General features: G+C 45.2%; 1 protein-coding gene across 6 annotated transcripts in view; it reads left to right on the top strand.

Annotated features, from left to right (window-relative positions):
- LOC142906250 (nectin-3-like) overlaps positions 1-21,859 on the top strand; it is a 30,406-nt gene extending 8,547 nt beyond the window's left edge. Inside the window, exons 6-12 of one of the 6 annotated variants that reach the window (XM_076053657.1) lie at positions 354-508; positions 11,818-11,957; positions 12,698-12,749; positions 16,907-17,052; positions 18,139-18,190; positions 19,462-19,494; positions 20,227-21,859. In XM_076053657.1, coding sequence (XP_075909772.1) covers positions 354-508; positions 11,818-11,957; positions 12,698-12,749; positions 16,907-17,052; positions 18,139-18,165 — 520 coding nt within the window. In that variant the 3' untranslated portion in view covers positions 18,166-18,190; positions 19,462-19,494; positions 20,227-21,859. Of the gene's footprint in view, positions 1-353; positions 584-5,496; positions 8,892-11,817; positions 11,958-12,697; positions 12,750-16,906; positions 17,053-18,138; positions 18,191-19,461; positions 19,495-20,226 lie in introns of those variants that run through there. The other 5 variants (XM_076053656.1, XM_076053655.1, XM_076053659.1 and 2 more) reach the window with 5 other exon arrangements.
- Positions 21,860-22,977: the final 1,118 nt, after the last annotated feature.

The following is a 22,977-nucleotide window of genomic DNA, read 5'->3' as shown; positions in this document are numbered from 1 at the left end:
GCGTTACATAAACGCGCATAAAACGCGAGGCGACTGCATTTGCCATTGTTACAGCCCTTTCTCAAACAGTTACTAGATGTAGTTCTTCCACCCCCTATTCCGTGGCTGTTATGCAACATGTTTTGCCATACTGCTAGATTGAAAACTAATTTCTTTAGAACTGCTTGTGTTTAGTTTGTTCTTCTTTCCCCGCACCTCTGATTACCACGGTTGGCTACCAATATGGTCCAAAAAAAGTTTAACATACATACTGTACATCTAATTACATTTCTCTTCGCAGTTTTTGCAGCAGTGTAATCACACGATGCTGACCGTGTGTCGCGCTCCCTGTGGTGCGGTGTGGTTGCTCGTAGGCAAGACGGCTCCCTGCCCAACGGGGCCGTTGTGAGCGGCAACTCCCTGTCCTTTGAGCGGACGCTAGTGGAGTCAGACTCTGGGTCCTTCTCCTGCTGGGCCAATAACTCTGTGGGCTGGGGCGAGGCGGTGGTTATCATTACCATCCGGTCAGGTACAACCACCGCTGCTACAACCACCGCTACTACAACAACTACATCCACTACGCCCATGGCAGCCACAACACCAGGTATCAGCGCAGATACATCAGCAGCTGCTTTCCTTTTTGACTTCCCACTGGGCCCCCACTGTTACAAAAGATGCGTTGATAACCAAAGAAACGAATTGCTGGCCAAAAACTGATGTCACCGTTTTTAAAACAGTAGCCACATTTTAAAGACAGACGGGCAGAAAAAGCTCGCAACTGTGAAATGCAATAAGAAGTGGGTTTGTTTTTTATTTGTTGTGAAGTCTTTAAATCATGAGAACCAATAACAAGCATTACGGCAGGCCAGAAAAGCAAATAGATTTAACAAAACAAACACACACGGAGCACTGTGTTGCATGTACACAGGCTCTCAAAAAACGTATTCGAGACAAAATGGCCACACATTCAATTCTTTTGAACCTGTGGTTTCGCATCATGCATTGAGAGCTTTTATACATACAATGCACATTTTTGGGCTTTAAAAACTCAGAGCATCTCTTACATATAATTCAAGATATTACGCTTAACCTTAATGAAAATCTTGTACGTTTTGATGTGACTTCTTTGTTCACCAGAGTTCCGGGCAACAAGTAAATTAAATTACTCGATACTCTGGAAACGAACACTGGTTTTGCAAAAGATATCCCACGACTAGCTGAACACCTTCTTACGAACACCTATTTCTTGTGGAAAGATGATTTCTATAAACAAAAGGAAGGAGCAGCAATGGGCTCTCCATTGTCTCCTGTGATTGCAAATTTATACGTGGAGTTTTTTTAAGCAAAAGCAATAGCTTCAAGCACACTAAAACTCTTTGCTTGGTTTAGATATGTGGATGACACACTGGTGGTCTGACGACACGGCAAATATACATTTAACGAATTTCTAAATCATCTCAACTTGCAAACCCGCCCATCTAGTTCACCATGGAAGTGTAAGTTGACAGAACTCTCCGATTTCTGGATATTCTGCTCGGGCACGGTCAAAATGGCAAAAAAAAATACACAGCTTTTACCGAAAGAAAATGCACAATGATGCCTATCTGAATGCAGAACCACACCATCACTCTGCACAGAAATCCGCTCTTATCAAGATGCTCATACATCGAGATGAGAAACTGTCAGATGGTGAGAGGTCTGAGAAGCTAAATTAAACATGTTAAACTAGAAATGCTGCAATTTAAATGCATGCCTATACAGATCACCATACATCAATGGGGATTACATGTGTAGTGACTGACTCAGAGACACTAAGAGTAGGAGGCACTCTGTTTATTAACAGCCTTAACAGTTCACACTTAGTAACTACAGCTCCCAGTCAGGACAGCTGGCAGACTGCCTGACTGACGATGCCGAGAAGGTGAAGACAGAGATGGCAACGAAGACTCCAGCAGCAAGACGGGATCACACTCCAAATGACAGCCCCGAGCTCCTGCTCGGGGCCCCCTTTTATCCTCCCAGCGTTGCCTCAATCTGCCCCGGCCACGCCCCTTTTCTAGAACCTACTAGCGTGTTCCCGGGCTTCCCTCATGTGCCCCTTCTGTAACCTTTCCCCTACATCCCTCTCTCTGGTCTATCACATGACCTGCTGTCAGTCAGGGCTGCTGTAACTGCAGATCCCCTCCCCTTCCAGCAACAAGCACTATGCTGCCAATGACCAATTCTACGTCACTATACTTGTGTAGTGGAGTAGGAAGGTGTGTAGCACAAACAGCATGATTACATGATCACACAGACAGTACGGGTTATCTTGGGTCAGTCTGTAATGAAGGCGAATACAGTGCAGGTTATGTTGAGGCAATTAAGCTGGGGTAGCCGTGGACGGCTGCGATTGGTTGGTGCTGTTGCCGGGGCTGGAGAAGCGTCTGGAAGTCTGGCGAGAAACAGGTTCGACGGTCACGCGGAGCGCCGTTGGGACGCGGGTTAATTAATTGGGGGTGTAATGAGAGCGGGTATAAGAGCGGGAGTCGGAGTCAACAGAGGGGAGTTGAGTTGAAGGGAGTGGAGTTGAAGGGTGTTGAGTTGAAGGAGTTGAGCTTGGAGATGGGTTGAAGTTGGAGAGCTTAGGGGAGCTGGAGTGAAGAGTTGGAGGTTGGATTTGCTGAGTGCAAAGTCGCTGTGTGCGAAGTCGCTGTGTGCGAAGACGCTGTGTGTGAAGTCGCTGTGTGCGAAGACGCTGTGTGCGAAGTCGCTGTGTGCAAAGACGCTGTGTGCGGAGTTGCTGAGACGGAGTTAGAGACAAAGCAGTTAACAGTGGAGTGAGCATAGTGATGGTGATAGCGGTGAACAGAGATGAAGCGGTTAGCAGTGGAGTGAGCATAGTGACGGTGATAGCGGTGAACAGAGACAAAGCAATTAGTAGTGGAGTGAGCATAGTGACGGTGATAGCGGTGAACAGAGACAAAGCAGTTAGCAGTGGAGTGAGCATAGCGACGGTGATAGCGGAGAGCGGAGATGAAGAAGTTAATTCTAGATTTGAAGCTTTCGTGACTGTAAGGATCCATTCTCTTTGGTTCTATTCGGTAACGTCATGTAGGTAAAAAATAAAACAAAAATCACGACGTTTCAGCCACAACACAAGTGGCCTTCATCAGGTGAAGGGACCGTACTGTCCAGAGGACAGCATTGGAGTGAAGACAGCCAAGCCCAGGTCGCATCCTTTAAGCTGTGTGAGAGGAAACAAACGCCTTGACAAAGGAATTAGCATAACATGCTGTAGAGGACCGGCATGGGGGGGGGGAGTTTAAAAATGTTGGTGTGAAGAGAAATAAGCTGGGAAACAAAAAACGCCTTGACAAAGGAATTGGCATAAAATGCTGTAGAGGACCGGCATGGGGGGGGGGGCGGGGGGGGGGAGTTTGCAAATGTTGGTGTGAAGGGAAATAAGCTGCTGTGAAAGTTTGGGATACACTACCTGAATAAATATACTGTACCATTGAAAATTAGTTTAATGTTTGGTATGATTTAGAACATCTTTCCAATGATTGCTTAATTTTAAACCATCTTCTCGGTTGAAATTGTGTCTGTGTTTGTAAATCTGAATTGCCTCGTGGATAAATATCTGATAAAAACCCGTGGGTTTGCAGAGGACCTTGGTATCGGAGAAAATTATATCGTGATCACCCACAGCATTGTAACAGTGATCAGCTACGGCAGAAGAATTCGTTCTGCCGTGTTTCAAATCTGATTTGTGCTCGCGAATTCGGTCAGAGACATGTCGTTTCGTCTCCCCGATATAGCAGTCACCACAGGTGCAAATAAATTTGTAAACCCCGGGGTACTGTAAGTCATGAATGACATCCTTTATATATATTTTGTTATTTTGTTGTTTCTCTTCAACGTGACTTTACCGAAAAAACTAAGAATATGAATTACTGCAGTCACGAAAGCTTTAAATCAAGAAGGGATCAGGTCACGGATTTTGTGTACTGTATTGAACCGGACCAGGATCTTGTGTTTGTTTAGAATTTTGGAGATCTTTTTAGTAACGCCTGCTATATATGGAAGTGTGTTGGTTTTGATCGGAGTATCAGGTGGTTGTTTCTGTATGGAGGGAGAAACAGCTTGGCGGATGGTACGGTCAGAGTATCCATTCCTTTTGAGGGCCAGATGTACATGTTTTAATTCACTGGTCAGGTGGTGTTGGTCCGAAATGCAATGAGCCCTGTGGTATAACGTTTTGATGAGATAATTCTTTAGCGTCAGGTGGTGGTGGGAATCAGGTTTCAAGTATGAATCTGTGTGGGTGGGTTTCCTGTAGACAGAATGTCCCAATGAGCCATCAGGTCTCCTCTCGAACAGAACATCCAAGAATGGCAGCTTGCCATCTTTCTCCACTTCCATGGTGAATTTGATAGCGGGGTGTCTGGAATTAATGTGGTCTAGGAAAAGGTCCATAGCCGGGAGGCCATGTGGCCAAATGACGAAAGTGTCGTCTACATATCTCTTCCAGAGGGAAGGTCTGAGAGTGGAAGTCTGGATGGCGTCTGATTCAAATTTCTCCATGAAAATATTGGCTATCACTGGTGACAAGGGGGATCCCATGGGGGTATCCTCATTCTGTTTGTAGAAGGAGCCATTTCAAGAAAAGTAGGTATTGTTGAGGCAGTGCCTAACCAGTGCAGGTGTATCGGGGTCTAGTCCATGTTGGACCAAATTTTCAATTATTTCAATGGTATCAGGTACTGGGACCTTGGTGAACAAAGAGACCACATCGAAGCTGACAAGGATATCGTCAGGGGACAGTACAACGTCTTTGAATCATAGAGACCAATTGGGCTGAGTTAAGTACTGCTGAGGGCTTGTTGTCAGTGAAAGGTAGCAAGGTATCTGACAGAAAAAGGGCCAGTCTATAGGTAGGGGAGTTGATCGTGGATATGATGGGTCATAGTGGGTGCCTTCTTTATGAATCTTGGGAAGACCATAGAATCTAGGGGGTTTTGCATTAGAAGGTTTTAGGGAGGGACGTTTAGTTGGGTCGATTAGGGAGGTCGAACTTGTGATGATCTTGTTGGTTTTTATCGCTAGGCTATTTTTGAGTAACTTCCATCGTTGAGCAGATTTTGGATTTTGTTGTTGTATGAATCTTTATCTATAATATCAGTAGCGATTCCCTTATCGGCTGAGAGGATGACTATGTCACTTCTGTTTTTTTAAATTCGCGAGTTCACAGCGTTCATTTTTGCTGATGTTGCTAATGGGTTTCTTAGCATTCTTAAGAATAGTGGCTATTTCAGCTCTCGCGACATCTGCTTGGATGTGTCCTACGCCTTTGAGGGCTACATCGACCTGAGAGATGATATCATCTACTGGTATGTGTTTTGGGGTGACAGCAAAATTTAGCCCCCTAGCCAGTACTGTTTTCAGATTGTCCGAAATTGGGGTGCTACTCTGATTAATGACGATTTTGTTGACGTCTAGTTTTGTTATATGTGGAACTGTGTTCTTCTTTGATAGGTGGTTGAATGTAGAAATCAGCTTAAAGGACGCGACCTGGGCTTGGCTGTCTTCACTCCAACGCTGTCCTCTGGACAGTACGGTCCCTTCACCTAATGAAGGCCACTTGTGTTGTGGCCGAAACGTCGTGATTTTTGTTGTTTTATTTTTTACCTACATGACTTTACCGAATAGAACCAAAGAGTATGAAGAAGTTAGCGGCGGAGTAAGCGAAGTAATCGTGTGGAGTGGAGAGACAAAGGTGGCGAGCGAGTCGAGTGAAGCACGGCGAGCGAGCCATGGCGACCAGGATACTGTGGAATGTGGAGGACATGCTGAGAGTTGTAAATAAAGCGGTGTTCGAAGAAAGGCAGAAGTTGTCCGAGTGAAATCGAACACTACATTTGGTGTCAGAATGTCTACGAACCACACCGACATGTGGAAGACGTCGGTCAAGAGAAGGGACGTGCTGACGGACTCGTCCGACGACAACGAGGTGAACGTGATTGCCGCATCGGGGCAAGTGGGTGCCGCTCCCCCGGTGGGCGGAACGAGCGTTGCCGACGGGGCTAAGCCAGCCCGCTGCCGTTCTCGCGCCGCCGGGAAACGTCGACGACGGAGCCGCACCTCCCATGGCGCTGCACGCGGGGCAGCAGGACGCACAGCACGCCGCTGTTTCGCCGCCAGCGCGAGGAAGAGCACCGAAGCTGGAGGAGAGAGAATGCCGCCGCCGCTAATGTGGGTGCTGGGGCGGGAAAATTGTGCGCATCGTGCGCGTGCGATCGCCATCGTGGCGGCCGGTCGGGACGCGGTTCCCGCCGAAACGCCGTTCCCGCCATTCTCAACGCCTGTGGAGGAAGATGTTCAGCCGTCTTGGTGGCATCCTGTCGCAAGAGGATGCCGTGGTTCAAGTTCCTCACAGCCTCTCAGGCGAGTCGTGACACAACGCACCCGGCCCTAAACACACACCTCATCCATCTTGCGTGTGCCGGGTTATTGTTTTTGCATATGGGATTTTGTTGACCGTTGGGCTGCTGAACGAGGTTCTGGCTGTGTGAATGTAGGATGAACGGAATGTCTGTGCTCGTGTGTGTGGTTACGGCATCGGGAGTGTTATCTGATGGGGATGTTAATGATTAATTCGTGTGTCAAGCGCGATTGTTATTGTGTATACTGTATGGAGCTTTGCTTGCGATTGGTTATGTGAGACTGTGAGAAACTTTGATCGTTATTGTTGCCAAGGTATAGATTGTATCGGACTGTATATGCTGCGTGTACTGTATTACCTCATTCGGCGATTCGTGGGATTGTGTATAGTTGTTTTGCTCTCAACTCGGTTGGTACAGCTGTGTGCTACAATGCGAGTATCTGACATAATGAGTACTGATGCGGGATGTGAAGTGTATTGTGGTGACCGTTGGGTATTTGAGATCGTCACAAATTGTGCGTGCCTGTTCGACATTGGCGATGGTGACATGCTGCCATTGATTTGGCAGTTCTAGCTGTCAAATCTCTTGGGGCGCAGATCCTGACCAGGATGGCCTAGTACGTGTTGAGTGTCTAACACGGGTGTGTGGTCCCATCATGCTATGAATGATGGTTTGACCAGATGGCCCAGAGGTTGAGGCCCTCCGTGGTGCGTCTGAAGCTATACGATGGAGCTATAGGCTCGCCCTGGCGGCCCAGAGTTCGAGACACTCCGAGGTGCGTTGAAACAGTGGGCTGGAGATGTATCCCTCAGTTGTCAGGGTGCATGTTGTGCAGTGAGGTAACGATGTGTCTTCTAAACTCGGTTGGGGCAGCTGATTGCGGCAACGCGAGTCTTGGAGAAACACTGGTTTAAAATTCCCCCGCTATGGCCGATTTGTGCGATGAATGGCGGCAATGCGCAGAGGCATCGGAGGGTGCGAAATTCGCTGTCTGTCATAATTCCCAGAGCAGTATACTGGGATGGGAGTGTGGGGAGAACCGCGGAGATATGCGGGTGCGCGGGGATTGCGGCATTGCCGTCCAAGCATGCGGCTGACATTTTGTGTATGCATGGGTATTTGTGTGATTTTGGGCTGATTGTAGAATGTGTATTTGGTTCCTTCCGCCGGGCGGAATTGATCATCTCCACTTCCCTGGCCAGGTGACTGTTGTGTCCGACGAGCCGAGGCGAGTGTTCATCGAGTGATGCCTCAGGAGGGTTGATTTCTCTCGTCACAGGATTCCTGCACCTGCCGCCCTTGGAGTCGCCGGTTGTGCTGGCTGGATGTGGACTTGAAGGGGGAGTGGAGCACGTGCTCGCCTCCCCTGTGGGCTCGGCCACGCGAACTCATTGAAGACTGGCCGCTGGAACTTGCTCCCGATGAAGAACTTTCTATTGACTTTTACGCCTCGTACGGCTGTTGTACATATGTTTCCGTGATGCATTGGTGTTGTTGTTATGTTGTTGTTCATTGTTATGTCCGAGGTACTCCACCACCCAGAGGTCGAAGTGTCGTCGAAGCCGGGACGGCTAGATTTTTTTATCACGGGGGGGGGGGGGTGATGTAGTGGAGTAGGAAGGTGCGTAGCACAAACAGCGTGATTACATGATCACACAGACAGTACGGGTTATCTTGGGTCAGTCTGTAGTGAAGGCGAATACAGTGCAGGTTATGTTGGGGCAATTAAGCTGGGGTAGCCGTGGACGGCTGCGATTGGTTGGTGCTGTTGCCGGGGTTGGAGAGGGGTCTGGAAGTCTGGCGAGAAACAGGTGCGACGGTCATGCGGAGCGCCGTTGGGACGCGGGTTAATTAATTGGGGGTGTAATGACAGCGGGTATAAGAGCGGGAGTCGGAGTCAACAGAGGGGAGTTGAGTTGAAGGGAGTGGAGTTGAAGGGAGTTGAGTTGAGGAGTTGAACTTGGAGATGGGTTGACGTTGGAGAGCTTAGGGGAGCTGGAGTGAAGAGTTGGAGGTTGGAGTTGCTGAGTGCAAAGTCGCTGTGTGCGAAGACGCTGTGTGTTAAGTCTCTGTGTGCTGAGTTGCTGAGATGGAGTTAGAGACGAAGGAGTTAGAAGTGGAGTGAGCATAGTGACGGTGATAGCGGTGAACAGAGACGAAGCAGTTAACAGTGGAGTGAGCATAGTGACGGTGATAGCGGTGAACAGAGACAAAGCAATTAACAGTGGAGTGAGCATAGTGACGGTGATAGCGGTGAACAGAGACGAAGCAATTAGCAGTGGAGTGAGCATAGTGACGGTGATAGCGGAGAGCGGAGACGAAAAAGTTAGCGGCGGAGTAAGCGAAGTAATCGTGGGGAGTGGAGAGACAAAGGTGGCGAGCGAGTCGAGTGAAGCACGGCGAGCGAGCCGTGGCGACCAGGATTCTGTGAAATGTGGAGGACATGCTGAGAGTTGTAAATAAAGCGGTGTTCGAAGAAAGACAGAAGTTGTCCGAGTGAAATCGAACACTACACTTGTATGCAGACAATACCTGTATTGCACACAAACGACAGGAGGTACAAGAATAATGCATATGCATAATGTACTTGCATAATGTACGTTGATTACCATATGAATAACCCAACCAAAAATGAACACCCATTGTAACTTATATGCAAACATTAATTTCCTCCTTCACACGTGAAGGGCTCACAGAAGGACAACTGCATATCTGCTATAGAAATAATAAAGACCCTCCGTGTCATAGCGCAGCTCAATCTCTCAGCATGAAGTCTGCTCAAATCTCAATAATGATACAGCCGCTTATCATATCGAATAACATTTAAAGTACAAACATCTACCCAAAATATCTGTAATACCTTCTAAATTTCCTAGTTCCTGATAATACTACTTAAACGAACAAATACGTACTCGTATAATAAATTCAAATTTTACATCGAATTATATGAATGTGTAAATTAGATATGTCATATTTTACTGATGGTAAACATAAACACGATTATTCTTTCCTATGCAACGAAACCTCTGCAAAATACCTATTCTGCTCACCCCGTTAGCTAAATGTTAAAATCAAGCTCTAAGTCAGCCATTTTGTGCCGTCCTAATGAACAGCACAACGCAATGATGGCAAATGTTTTCAACTATTACAAAAACATCCTCGATTTTCAACACCAAAACACTATTATCATCTTCCAACTCTGCTATATCGATTGATTCTAGTTGGATTAATCAAAATAAATAAGTTATTAACACTCGTATATATATAAAACACTGTAGCAACAACAAAAAGTGTTCCTGGGTAGTAAGAGTTATTTTCTAATTACTTATGACTCAAAAGTACAGAAAATGGCTATCATTCCCCACAAACTTTGCTTTTGTGACCAGGACACAAAAGCAAAGTGAATAATCCACTCCATTAACAACACTGTGTAACAAATGTATTATGTTTTTGTCCTGGGTAATGTTATTTCCTAATTGCTTATGCCTCAAAAGTACAGAAAATGGCTATTCCCCACAAACTTTCTTTTTGTGACCAGGACAGTGATATTTAGAAATTTGAATGAGAAAACGTGTGCATTTGTGTCACTCCTTCACATAAAAGTCCTGGTTACAAAAGCAAACTTTGTGGGGAGGGGAATAATAGCAATTTTCAATACTTTTGAGGCATAAGCAATTAGAAAATAACACTTTCTACCCAGGGACAAAAATCGTGTAATTAGGTAGCTTGCTACGAAGCCGACGCCATCTTATTCATTTCACGCGCAAAAACGCCAAACAATATACTAGTTTAACACATAGGCTTTCGCGACCAATATCATCCATAAATCAGATTTTTTTGGGGAAAGATCGTGTAAATATATAAATGTGTCATTAAACCTGCCACCACCCGACACAGCCAATCATTAAACACCCCCCCTCCCCCCATTTCGTGCAAATTTGCATGTTGTTTACCTGACAAACCTTACTAATTGGCTGTGTCGGGTGATGGCGGTGTGGGGGCCAACGTCCACCTCCCCGCTCCCCGTGAGCGTGCGGGGCGTGACGTCAACCCCCTCCATTCCCCCCTCCTCCTCTCCGGCCGTCTCTCTCCGCGCCCCCGCTGATCGGGTGATCAGTTCTGAGCTCTGAGCCAGATGACATATTTTTGATGCGAGTGTGAGAAAAGTTAGCTTAAACGAGCCCTCTCGTGTGTACGTGTAACCATAGTAAACTGATAACTGATGGTAAAACCCACAGCTCACAAACGGCTATTTCAAAGGTGGACTTTGACACTCGCATCTCCAATCTGCTGTGGGAGGCCGCTCAGCAAACACAGGTGAACGAGTGTCAACCTTAAGACGAGATAAATCGGCGCACGTCACGGATCTATTTAAAATAGGGACGCCACGATGGCTAGGATACGTTAACTACCTTGCCTGGTATACAGGAGGTCGTGGGTTTGATCCCCACCCTTGATGCCTGCTGTATATTTGGAATTTTCGTGTGTCTCTCCCCATGGTTGTGACATTTTCTACGGGTCCTCCGGTTTTTCCCTCCACATTTAAAATCGGTGTGCGTTGGTAGAATATTTGGCTACTATAATTTCCACATGATAAGCCAGTTCATTGCGCTATCATTTGTGGCAATGTCGCTTCTGAAAAATAGCTATACAGCTCAATAGGCGATCTGCCCCTGCCAAACACTTACTCCCAATGCGAGGCTGACTCATTACACCTTGCAGAGGATTGCTCTGCTGAACAAATAGTTTTGCGGTTTAATTTGCAAATGCGAGGTCGCGTTTTAAGTCAATCTTTAAAAAAAATCATGGAAGCTGGTTCGTCGGTGCGAGTATTCGTAAGTAAATAAAAAACTTTTTAAAATTTTTACCATGAGCTATATCGCTCTTTTTCAGAAGCGACCTGGCCACAAATGATAGCTCAATGAAGTGGTTTATCATGTGGACATTTAAAGCAGCAACTGTGGGTGTTCGTAAGCGCAGGTGTTCATAAGTCGAGGTTAGTCTATAGCATTGTTTTAAGCTATTTATAAAAAAAGGTGGAGCTGGCATGTTGTAATGGCGAGCCACACTTGGACTTGCAATCCAGCTCGGCAGTTGAAACCGGGGGGCAAGTTAAATCCCCGCCTCCCCGCCCACCTCTGTCAACCCAGCAGCAGTACAAATGGGTAACCGATTGGCAACATCACGTGCGGAGAGGCAAAGTGTGGGTACTCCCCACCTGTCCACCAAGACGTCTCACCGGCACCGAAGACTAGGCCAACGTACTTACCGGAAGGGGCTCTCAAGTGGCGGGGGGAGGGAGGCGCTTCCGCCAGCCGTGGCGTGGGCGAGCAAATTGCATGGCTGCACCATTACCCGATTTAACCTTCAGGCAATATTAACAATTGCCCGCAAATGTGTGTGTCTTTTGTAGGTGGTGGTGATAATGGTGGTGATGATGGCGGTGTTGAGCCCTGGGTCATAGCTGTCGCCGTCATTGTGCCACTGTTGGTTTTGGCTGCAGTGGCTGGATCCGTCTTTTTTATTTTGCAAGAAGAAGGGGACTCAAGCAACGTGAGTTCCCAATGATTGATTTAGATCGAGGTGATGAGTATGGTACTGCTCATGGACAAGAGGGGTTGGTTGGGCCAGTGTTGTCAACTCCTTGAAGCAGAATGTAGCAAAACGAACCCGAAAAAGGTGCCGGATGGTCGCTAGGGCAGTGTTGCCACCGATTAATTGTATTTTACCAGGTAAGGCCCACTGAGCTATATAGCTCTTTTTCAGAAGCAACCTGGCTATCACAAATGAAGTGGCTTGTCACGTGGAAATTTACAGCAGGCAAAAACTCTAAACGCGTCATGTTGATTTTAAAATGTGGAAGGAAAAATCGGAGGACATGGAAAAAAATTGCACGCAACCACGGGGAGATGGAGAGAACGCAAACTCTAAATATACAGCAGGCGTCAGGGTCGGGATTGAACCCACAACCTCCTGGTATACAGGAGGTCAAAAAGGCTTTCTAAAGTAATAAGAAGAGTTCACAATATCAGAAAAGTCATTAATGTTGACATCTGCACCCATCGGTGCACATCCGTCAATGATGCTATGGGCGGCGATGTGTCCCAGCAGGTAGCGAATTCGTCGCTTCCTATTGCAGAGGTTCATAGTTTGAATCCAGCGGCCTCCCATATTTTTAGTACCTTGGCAGGTGCGAGTGTATTAACCATGACGGTCCCGCACACCGCTAAGCTTCACTGTGGACGAATCGGCTCGAGTTATTGTTGTCATCGATGTCTAATGTTTATCTGCAGGAACAAGCGACAACATGGCCGGGACGCTCCAGTAGGTTCCGCACACCAACCGGTAAGCGGCCGTCCGTGCTCGGCACAAACGACGATGAGCCGGAATGATTCCAAGCCACGATGATTCCCAGCCGGAGTGATTCCCAGCCGCAGCGATTCCCAATCGCTGAAAAACGAGCGTCGAAATGTCGCGATGCTTGCCGCCCGTTTTTACAACCCTGCTGAAAAATTCGAGACTATAAATTTAAATAAATAATCTAACGGTTATTCTCCTTCCAATATTTCTCTCGCCATAATAGAAATAAAAAATGAAAGTGTTTTTGTTGCACGCCCCATTGAACGCAAGGCCTTCAATGCATGTTTGTATATTGAACTACTTTCTCACCGTATGCAGCCAACCGTGCTAATCGGTTGGTTAAGCCAGGGGTCGGCAACAAAAATAACAATCAGAGACTATTTTTTTTCGAATTTGGTAAATAAAAACTCCCTATTTCAAGAGCTGCAATGTATTTGGTGAATACGAGACAGTGATCCTTAATAACGTCACGAAGCAGCAGTCCTTAAATAGCCGCATGTTGCTGACCCCTGGGTTCGAAAAATCCAGAGACAGACCCAGTTTGAAGCTGGCTATGTGTAGACTGCCAGTGCACTCTGATAGAAAATCATAATCATTATTCATCTTGGAAAAATCCGATGAGCTTTGAAGCTATTTTTCACAGATGTCCAGTGGGGTGGGTGATGTCAACCTTCTCGTGGCCCACCCTGTTGTGTGAACGAAGTTTACAGGAAGTTCATCACGAATGACATCACTAAGGAAACCATTTGTCACCCGTCGGCCTCTGGGTTATAGTAGAAACAAGAAGCCTGGCAACAAAGGTCCTCCTCAGGGCCAAACAAGCCGATCTATCGGCCCCTTGGTTTGTCTATGTCAACTAAATGTTGAGGGTCTATCCCGAGCGAAGACAGATGTCCTCGCAAAGGTCCTTCAGCAAGAAAACATCGACATCCTTACTATCAATGGGACACATGTGGAGGAAAGAAGTTCTCTTCGATTGCAGATTCCAGGGTACATCGTCGCTGCTTCTAAGAGCCACGCTAAAGATGGTCTGGTTACTTACATCGCGCATCACATCAAAGACGCAAGGGAAGTCATTTAGACAGACAACGACTTCACAATTGGTACAATAATCGCTGGTGTTACTGTGTACAATGTCTATAAATCGCCAACAACAACCTGGCACCTACCACCATTGCCAGCGGTACAACATCCCGTAATCTATATAGGTGACTTCATTAGCCATCACACGATGTGGGGCTACCCGGTGAACGACCTGGCAGGTGAACAAATCCTTGATTGGGCATCTGCGCAAAGAGCTCTTCCTCATTTGTGATGCCAAGCAACAAGGCAAATTCCACTCTGCACAATGGAATAGGGAATACAACTCAGACATGTGCTTTGTAACTACAGATTAAGAATGGCTCAGCCTTTGCCCACCACTTGAAAAGTTCTGCCTTGCTTCCTACCAGTACAAGCCAATAGTCATCCATGTTGGTGACGACATCCCAGTAATAACCAATCACACTAAGACCCTGCTGGAACTTTGGGTGGGCAAAATGGCCTGGTTTTACGGCTGCTGTGGAAAATAATATCCACCACATCTTACTAACCCTGAACTTTTGAGCAGTTCATCATGCTCGTGAAGAAAGCTGCCAGAGATGCGATTCTGCAGGGATATTGGAGGAAACAGCTAATGGGATAGTTGTGCGCTTCTCGATAATGCAAAAACAATCGAAAGTCAAATACAAGAATGTGCCGTAAAACAAGCCACAAAAGATACACTCTCCACCAGTGACCAAAACTCTCCAGTGTCTGCAGCTGTACTTCCAGAAGAAATAGATGCCGCACAAGCGGCAGGTAAAGCCACAGGAATAGATGTTTTTTACCCGCAATTCCTAAAAGACCTCAGCAGCAAAGGAAGAACCTGGCTGGCAAACCCTTTTTCAAAAATCACTGCCACCAGCAGGCTACCAAGATTTTGGAGAAAAGCAAAAGTCATTGTTCTCCTTAAGCAAAGAAAACCTGATGATGACCCGCACAACTATAGGCCAATCTCTCTTCTTATATAGTAGCGACATGCCGGTCACATTAAGCAGCAAGTTCATTTACGCTGATGATCTAGCACTGGTCAGCCAAGCAACGACACTCAAGACATCTTGAACACCGACCTCAAGAAATTGGAAGATTATTTCTACTCTTTGGTTTTATTCGGTAAAGTCACGTAGGTAAAAACAAATGAAAATAAAATTAAATAACCAATTAAAACACGATGTTTAGGAGGCAACACAAGCTTCCGTCTTCAGGTGGAAACAGTCACAGCAAAAAATCGCTGCACCAAGTGGCGAGGCTCTGGGAACCTCGGGCTTAAATACAGGTTAAGGGAGGGGGAGTGGGAGGAGCCATGTAGGGGGACCTTGGTGGGGTGCGGGGCTGAGTTAATCCGTCTTTTGTTGTGTAGAGGGTGCGGGGGATGGGTCACTGTGTGTGTGCAATAGAAACGGAAAAATAGAAAAATTAAAGATCGGCAAAAATGTGCTGTATTTAAGCCCAAGGTTCCCAGAGCCTCGCCACTTGGTGCAGCGATTTTTTGCTGTGACTGTTTCCACCTGAAGACGGAAGCTTGTGTTGCCTCCGAAACGTCGTGTTTTAATTGTTTATTTTATTTTATTTTAATTAGTTTTTACCTACGTGACTTTACCGAATAAAACCAAAGAGTATGAATTCTTGGAGTCACGAAAGCTTCAAATCTAGATTATTTCTACTCCTGGCGACTTAAGCCAAACCCAAAGAGGACAGCATCCTCACCATTCCATCTCAACAATGCGGAGGCAAATGGTACACTTAAGATTGAGTTTTGTGCTAAAATCATCGCCCGTGATGCACTCCCAATATACCTTGGTGTGGTGCTCGATCAGTCTCACTTTCAGGAGACACATTAAGCAGTGAAACAACAAGATAAAACCGGCATGAATATCATCCATAAACTGGTGGGAATTAGGTTGGGGCTGTGATGCACGAACACCATGAACTGATATACGGAAGCCACTGGGCGCTATGACACTTGTAAATAATCTAGATTGACACACTCATTTCTTTGGGACTTCTTTTTTCATGTAGTTTGTTGTCCTTCCCCCGCACCTCCGATTAGCATGGTTGGCTATTTATGGTGCGAAAGAAGTTCAACATACATACATGAATAAGTACCTGCAAAATGTTCTGGTGACATTCAATCAGTAAAAAACGTACACCACCACCTTCATCATCATAAACTTTTCCTTTCCTATAGTAGCTTAACATTTGTAAGGGTTGCCGAGAAGAAAATCCTATTCAGGAATAAATAAATAAATAAGCATCTACTTATACAGTTTAACAGCTCTGTATGATTTCAAATAGCGCTCGACTGTAAACTAGCTAAACTTTTTATATTACCAGGTAAGGACCACTGAGCTTTATAGCTTTTTTTCAGAAGCGACTTGGCTATCACAAATAATAGCTCAAAGAAGTGATTTATCATCATTGTGTAAATTTATAGCAGCCAAATATTCTAAACGCACGTTTCTAACTGTGGAGGAAAAAAACAGAGAACGCGGAGAAAAATCCATGCAAACTCCAAATACACAGCTGGTGTCAGGGTCCAAATCTAACCCATGAACTCCTGTATACCAGGCGAGGTAGTTAAAATCTCGCCACCGCAAATGCTAAACTCTCATTGGAGAGGAAATGTCAGAGGGGGGAGGAGCTGACTTCGAGCATGCCCAATGGAATTTGAAGGTGGAGAACGTTCAAATCGGATTGGTTGTCAGGGAAAACTGAATGGAATTTTTAGGGGGTTCGGTTGGTGACCGTCTTAGAGGAGATTAATGGGATCAAATGATTGGCCTACGCCAGAGATGGACTCCTTCATGGTGTCGTCTCACCAGTGTTAGGCCAGAGAATACAAAAAGGTGTAATGGCATGAAGGAATGCCAATATCAAAGTATCAATAAGCTCGGGTTGAACAGTTATAGATAAGTACAACAAATGTTTATTGTACAAAAGCAGATTTCATCTGTCGCATCGAAGTGAACCAACATCGTTGGGAAAGCATGTTTAAAATTTTAAACTATGTTTTCCTTTTAATGCTGACCCTTCTAACCCCACCGCCCTATGCCTATTCTCAGCAGCAGCAGCAACATCAGCAGCAGGACGACCATCATCAGTACGAATACATCGACGAGAAATTCCCATCCCACAATCTGGAGTCACAACAGTCACCCCCTGGCAGTGCCGAATTCTACAATGCGCATGCAGAAATCACTTCCAACTGGTATGTACAAGCATTCCAAACAGTGTTATGTCGATTGAAATATCAGACTTTTATCTATGATAGAGGTTTTTTTAGGGTTATATTTAGCATAAATATAAATGTGTCGTTAAACCCGCCACCAACGACACAGCCAATTAGGTAAGGTTTGTGACGTAAACAAAACATGCCAATTCGTTACTAGTTTGGCACTAATCGGTTGTGTGTTAGAGAATAAACCCACTACAAATACAATTCGAGTACCGTTTTGCTGGTAATTACAACAACAACCAGCATCATCAGGGGACAGTCAGAGTTGTGGAGAAATCCTGTTATGGGTTTACTCTGATCTATTATTGTTATTATTCTTTTTTTATTTTACGTTTTCTTTTTTAAGAGGCACAGTAGATCCAACAGAAAGGGGCTTCTGAGTGCAGTACAAATAAAAACAAAATCTCTAAGTTTATCTTAACGTATGGCGAAGTGAGTAGGTTTTTAGTATAGACGGAGTTTGACTTTTATATTTGGAGGGAGGGGTGGACAGGGTTTCGCTTTGTCCCCCACATAAGGAATTGTGGCTACATGTAATTTTTTTTTAAAAATCTTAATTGTAAACTACTGAAAATAAATGTATAAAGGTGTCCAGTTTTGCGCGGGGGGGGGGGGGGTGGTATTTCCCCACCCCCCGTTCCACCTTGTTATAGTTCTCTATATCTAAATGGGAAATAATCTCAGCGATTAGGAGCAGTTTCTTCGAGCAAGGGAGAGTTCCAAATCTTGAGGGCTCACAAAAGAAGCGAAGCGTGGGCGCTTTGCTTAGTCAGATAATTTTTTTTAACCTACAGCATTTTAATTGTTGAAGTGGTATGTAGTGTATAATGTACCATATATAATATTTGACACTGAAATCAAGCAAAACTACATTTTTGTCATGCGCACGGTGCTGATGGCCAGTCTGGTTCCAGCCTTTGGAGCGGTTTTGCCGGGTTCACCGGATCGGCCCACGGACCACCTGATAATGTTGGAAGCCGGATAACTAATGATCAATTACTTAAAGGTTTTCCATTTTTGTGCATTAATCTTCGAAAAAAATATATCAACTCTTTTTAGGAACAACCACAGAGAACATCTGTATGAGAACAACCTGAATTCTACTGAATCGGTGGGTGAATTTATAAGCTAAACTTACTCCCTGCCTCGGCCATGAACAGTGTCTGAGCAATGTGATATCCATGTGTGCGTGTTCGTACATACAGTAGACTCGATTATCCGCGTGTGGTTTATCTGATTTGCGGATTAACCATGCCCCTGAGATTTTGACATACATTAATAACGCGTGGATTTTCCATTAATACCTACATTAATAATCTAAAAACCAGTTATACATTGTCATTCTTGGAAATGTTTATTACATTTCACGTGCTTAGACTGAACAAAAATATCTGCTCTGAGTAATCCGAAATTCATGTAATCACACCAACACTATAGTCGTTGCATATCTTTACAACAGTGGGCGGAGGTTGATTGATGTTGATAGGCGTGGTTCTAGGGGCACTTAGTGGGTCAAGTCTTCTGCTGGGTGGGAGCAGGAAAGTGTTATTACTGAGCACGCGCATCGATCGGGTCGATATTCCTTCTTAAATGAAAGAGTATTTTCTTAACTTTACCTATATTAGTGGATTTTAGCATAGAGATCCGCTGAAAATTGTATATATTTTTTGGATTAACCACGATTTTGAATTATCGGCGGCCATCTACTGAACACACTCCTATAGTGTGGCGGTTAGCGCGCTACTCTATGAACCCGACCATCCGATCTCCGCTCGCAGCGAACACCGGTAACGATTATCTGTACCAGTCCTTGGCCTCCTCTATGTTTACTTGGCGTCAAATGAGTACCTGGTGCAGGGGTGTTTGAACATCACCGCTAGGGAGTAAAAGGCGGCCGAGTGTGGTGCTGGCCACCCATCCGCTCGTGTGCTGTGCTGGCCTTCATAGGTGCTGCTCGCTAACAGCACTTGCTACAACAATCTGTGAAGCCTACACTTGGGAATCTTTGTCCTTATGCATGCATAAAAATTCCCTGTTTAGTAATCATAGATAGCCATGGAGAGAGCTGTAAAGTGAGCATCTATTTGGGATGAGGTGCAAGTGGTGATTAGCACCACAATCAGCTCCCCAGTGGTAAAATAGAAATATGCACTAATTTATTTTATGGCAGCGTTGACCTAGGGGAGGTCCAGGACAGTTTCAGATTTCACCGCGAACAATTGAACCATGGCCAAACAGATTTCAGTGCTGCAAACCATTTGCACCACCGGCACAGACACACAGGGGGAAAATAATCATCCACTCATAACATTTGAGTAATTTGTACCGACATTCAACATCTAATTGCGTGCGTTTTTCCACCTAATACCTACGCCATTGCAGAACCCACAAAACCAAGAGGGCGATCACTACCAGGTAAGCCTCACGCTAAGTAAGGATGCCTTCGTTGAATATTATTTCGTTCATTCGTGTCTCAATCCGTTTGTCCTGGTGAGGGTCCCGTAGGCAGCGTGTTAAGTAAGGTTGGTCCAGACCTCCATTTCCCTGGCGACAGACTCGAGCATTACATTACTATACACTACTACACTATACACTACACTATACAATACTATACACTACACTACTATACATTACCATACAGTACTCCACTATACATTACTATACATTACTATACGCTACGACACTATACACTAGCATACACGACTACATATTACAAAACACTACTACACAATACACTAATATACACTACTATAAACAGCATCTAGCTCTTCCTGGATAGTTTCCAGGTGTTCCCAGGCTAGCCGAGCGATATAATCTCGCCAGAGTGTCCTGGGCCGGCCTCGGGGTCTTTGCCCAGTGAATACACTATGTAACACGATTTTTGTCCCGAGTAGTAAGTGTTATTTTTTAATTGCTTATGCGTAAAAAGTATAGAAAATTTATATTATTCCCCACAAACTTTGCTTTTGTGGGGAATAATAGCCATGGTTCGGGACAAACCAATTGAGAAGAGTAGAACCATGCCACCCACATTTGAGCTGGGAGAAAATGGAACTTGATTTCAGTACGAAATTGTACATTATACCTGTAGCGATGAACTCAAATTAATCAACAAAAATGCAATTATCTCTCCTTTTCATTTCACAGCCTCTGAAGCCGTCCACAGAGAAAACTTACGATAAATTAAACCATCACACATACGAGAATGTATGAGACTGAGCACTTTCAGCACATTGCACTAAAACAACACGTTTAAAACCAATGTACACGAGTTAATTAGGAGTTTAATTTATTCGAGAATTGTGACGTGCCCACGTAATAAGCACTTTGGAGGTGGAATTGGTGCATACAATAGGATCGTGTTCGGTGATGGTTCTATCTTTAAGTCGTCCAAAGTGAGGTACCGGGGAAGGACAATAAAATAAAAACACGAAAAGCAGTTCTAAAGAAATGCGTTTTAAATCTAGGCTTATCCGTGTGGACTTTGGGCATGGATCTCCTTGTGTACGTGGTGGGTTTATTCTGGCTCTCCAATTTTTTGCCCATATCATGAAAATAAAATGTACTCAAATTTGCTAAACATCTCAAGCAGAACTATGCGAGCATCACTTGTAAGCAGTTTGAGATGCAGGTAGACCAGCACAGCGCGTGTTACAACTTTAATGACTCTCGGACAACACGAACTGTAGAGGGTTGCTTTATTTCGCTTCACGCGGATTACTTGGTCAGGGATGACACGCAAGTGGTGACGAGGCGAAGACAGCGTAGACGCGACGAAAGCGACGAAAGTGATGACGCAAAGACAGCGACGATGCGAAGACAGTGACGGCGTGAAGACAGTCGACCCCGATCCCACGGCAGCCCCGAACCTCGCCTATCTCCCCTTTTTATCCAAGGCGTGGCCCTCACTCCGCCCCCGGCCACAACGCCATTCTCGACCTCTCTAGAACTTCCCAGATGGTTCCCTTCTTCTCATAACTCCCCTATGTTAATATTCACCCATGTAATTACTCCCTGTAACACACAGACACACACAGACATGTAATTATCGGTGATCAGCTGTATTTGAGTCTGTATTGAAAACTCACTTTTCAAACTGGCCTCCACCCCCTAATTTTGTTTTTATTTCCTCCTTTCCATACATGGCCAAATTGGGATATGTATACAGATTAAATGTGTCTTGTAAATGTAACTATTTATCATTATTATTAACTGAACAATACATGATATAGGTCCTGGGCTTGGCCAGTTCCAAGTCGAGTTGCGAGTGATGGAGGACGGTGCAGGGTTGGATTGTAGATCCCCGATATTCTGCTTTTTAAATAAAAATAAAACATTTGTATCGGCATCTATGCCACTGATGTGCTCCGGATGTTTTATACATATGTAATAACCGAGATAACAGACCGCTTACCTGACACAAGCGTACGGTCAGACAAACAATCAGAAAGTAGTCCAAGGCCTCCCATTGGTGCAAAGACGCCTTCACAGTGATTGGTCGGGAGCAAAAATTGAAAGGGATTGGAGGAAAGATTTTAAAGGTAAAAAAGCGGGAAGCAAGGGTAGACTGCAGAAGAACAGTTGAGAACCTTTGGTGGGGAAGGGTCAGGATTGGCCAAAGGGAGTGGGGTGGTTGAAGCTTCCAGAGAGGGGGGCTTGGGAGGTATAAAAGGAGACAGCACAAGGAGAGGGAACGTTGGAAAGAACACGGAGCTCGTCTCATGAACCAAGCCTGGCCATCGTTCGTGCTGTGTCTGAATAAAAGGCTCTTAAGAAGTCACCACATGTGTTGGCGTCACTACACATGTCCAATGAACCAACGAAACTATTGATTCGTGTTTCCTGAAAATGTTATGCTTGCCAGTTGGTATAGCTTTTTCACCATCCACTCCTTCGTGTGCCACAATGCCGGCTTTCATAGGTGCTAGCTAAGAGCACTTGCACCAACAGTCTGTTAGGCTATATGGGGGATCTTTGTATTGCTATTTGCTAAAGGGTCCGGTAGAGGGAGCTCTGATACTATTAGCGTGAGGTTGAGAGCAGCTGAGGTGTGTGCACTTCAGTCGCCAGTACGTTTGGGGTCATACAACGCTAGCCGTGTCCCATCAATAACCAACTCTTCTCCACAGCATCAGTCTCTGGACGTTTCCTATTCAATGTTTTCTACAAAAAAAGTATTAATGTGCATTTTGCAATGCATCAATCGTTTAGCTTGAAAATGTAGAGAAGTCGTGATTTATCTTCGGGACCTTTTTAGCCAGAATCAAAAAGATGAAAAATATGAATAGGTTTTACCCTTTCTGGAAAAAAACAGGAGGTATTAACATGTTCAAACACCATATATATATAAATTTTGCAAGGAAAGAAGTCTGCATTAATCACTAGAGCTATAAGTGTTCTGATACTTGTGTAGAGGATGTTCGGGACATCCTCACACACAAACATCACACAACCACGGGTTACGGGTCACGGGAGGGCTGCCGTGTTCGATACGCAATCCAAGTATTGAGTGGAGGAAGTCTGATCGGATTGGCCCCGGAAGGGTTAGCAGTGGGGAAAACCCGAGAAGGATTGGCAAGGGGGGGGAAACCCTGGGAGGGTTAACAAGGGCGACAAGCCCAAGAAGGGAATGAGTGGTAAAAAAGGGGGGAAGACGAACTCTATAAGGGAGAGGATTTGGAGGGTTTGGGGTTGGTTTACGATGATGAGTGGGAGTATGGTGTGAGTTGCCTTGCAAATAAAGATACTGCTTAACCATCTAAAATCTCCTCTTCACTTGAATTGCCTTCGTACTGTTTGCCTTTTCATGTTCTCTGGTCTGCTGACACTGGTGGTGAGACACGGCCATAAATAAGGCTGTCTTTGGTGTAGGCCAATCAGTTTCAAGGACATTGCGTG

This window comes from Petromyzon marinus, chromosome 62, assembly GCF_048934315.1.
Source record: "Petromyzon marinus isolate PM22_M1 ecotype Great Lakes invasive population chromosome 62, UKy_Petmar_22M1.pri1.0, whole genome shotgun sequence".
Lineage (NCBI taxonomy): Eukaryota > Metazoa > Chordata > Hyperoartia > Petromyzontiformes > Petromyzontidae > Petromyzon > Petromyzon marinus.
The sequence above is the reverse complement of the archived record's forward strand: the minus strand, read 5'-3'. Positions and strand labels throughout refer to the sequence as shown.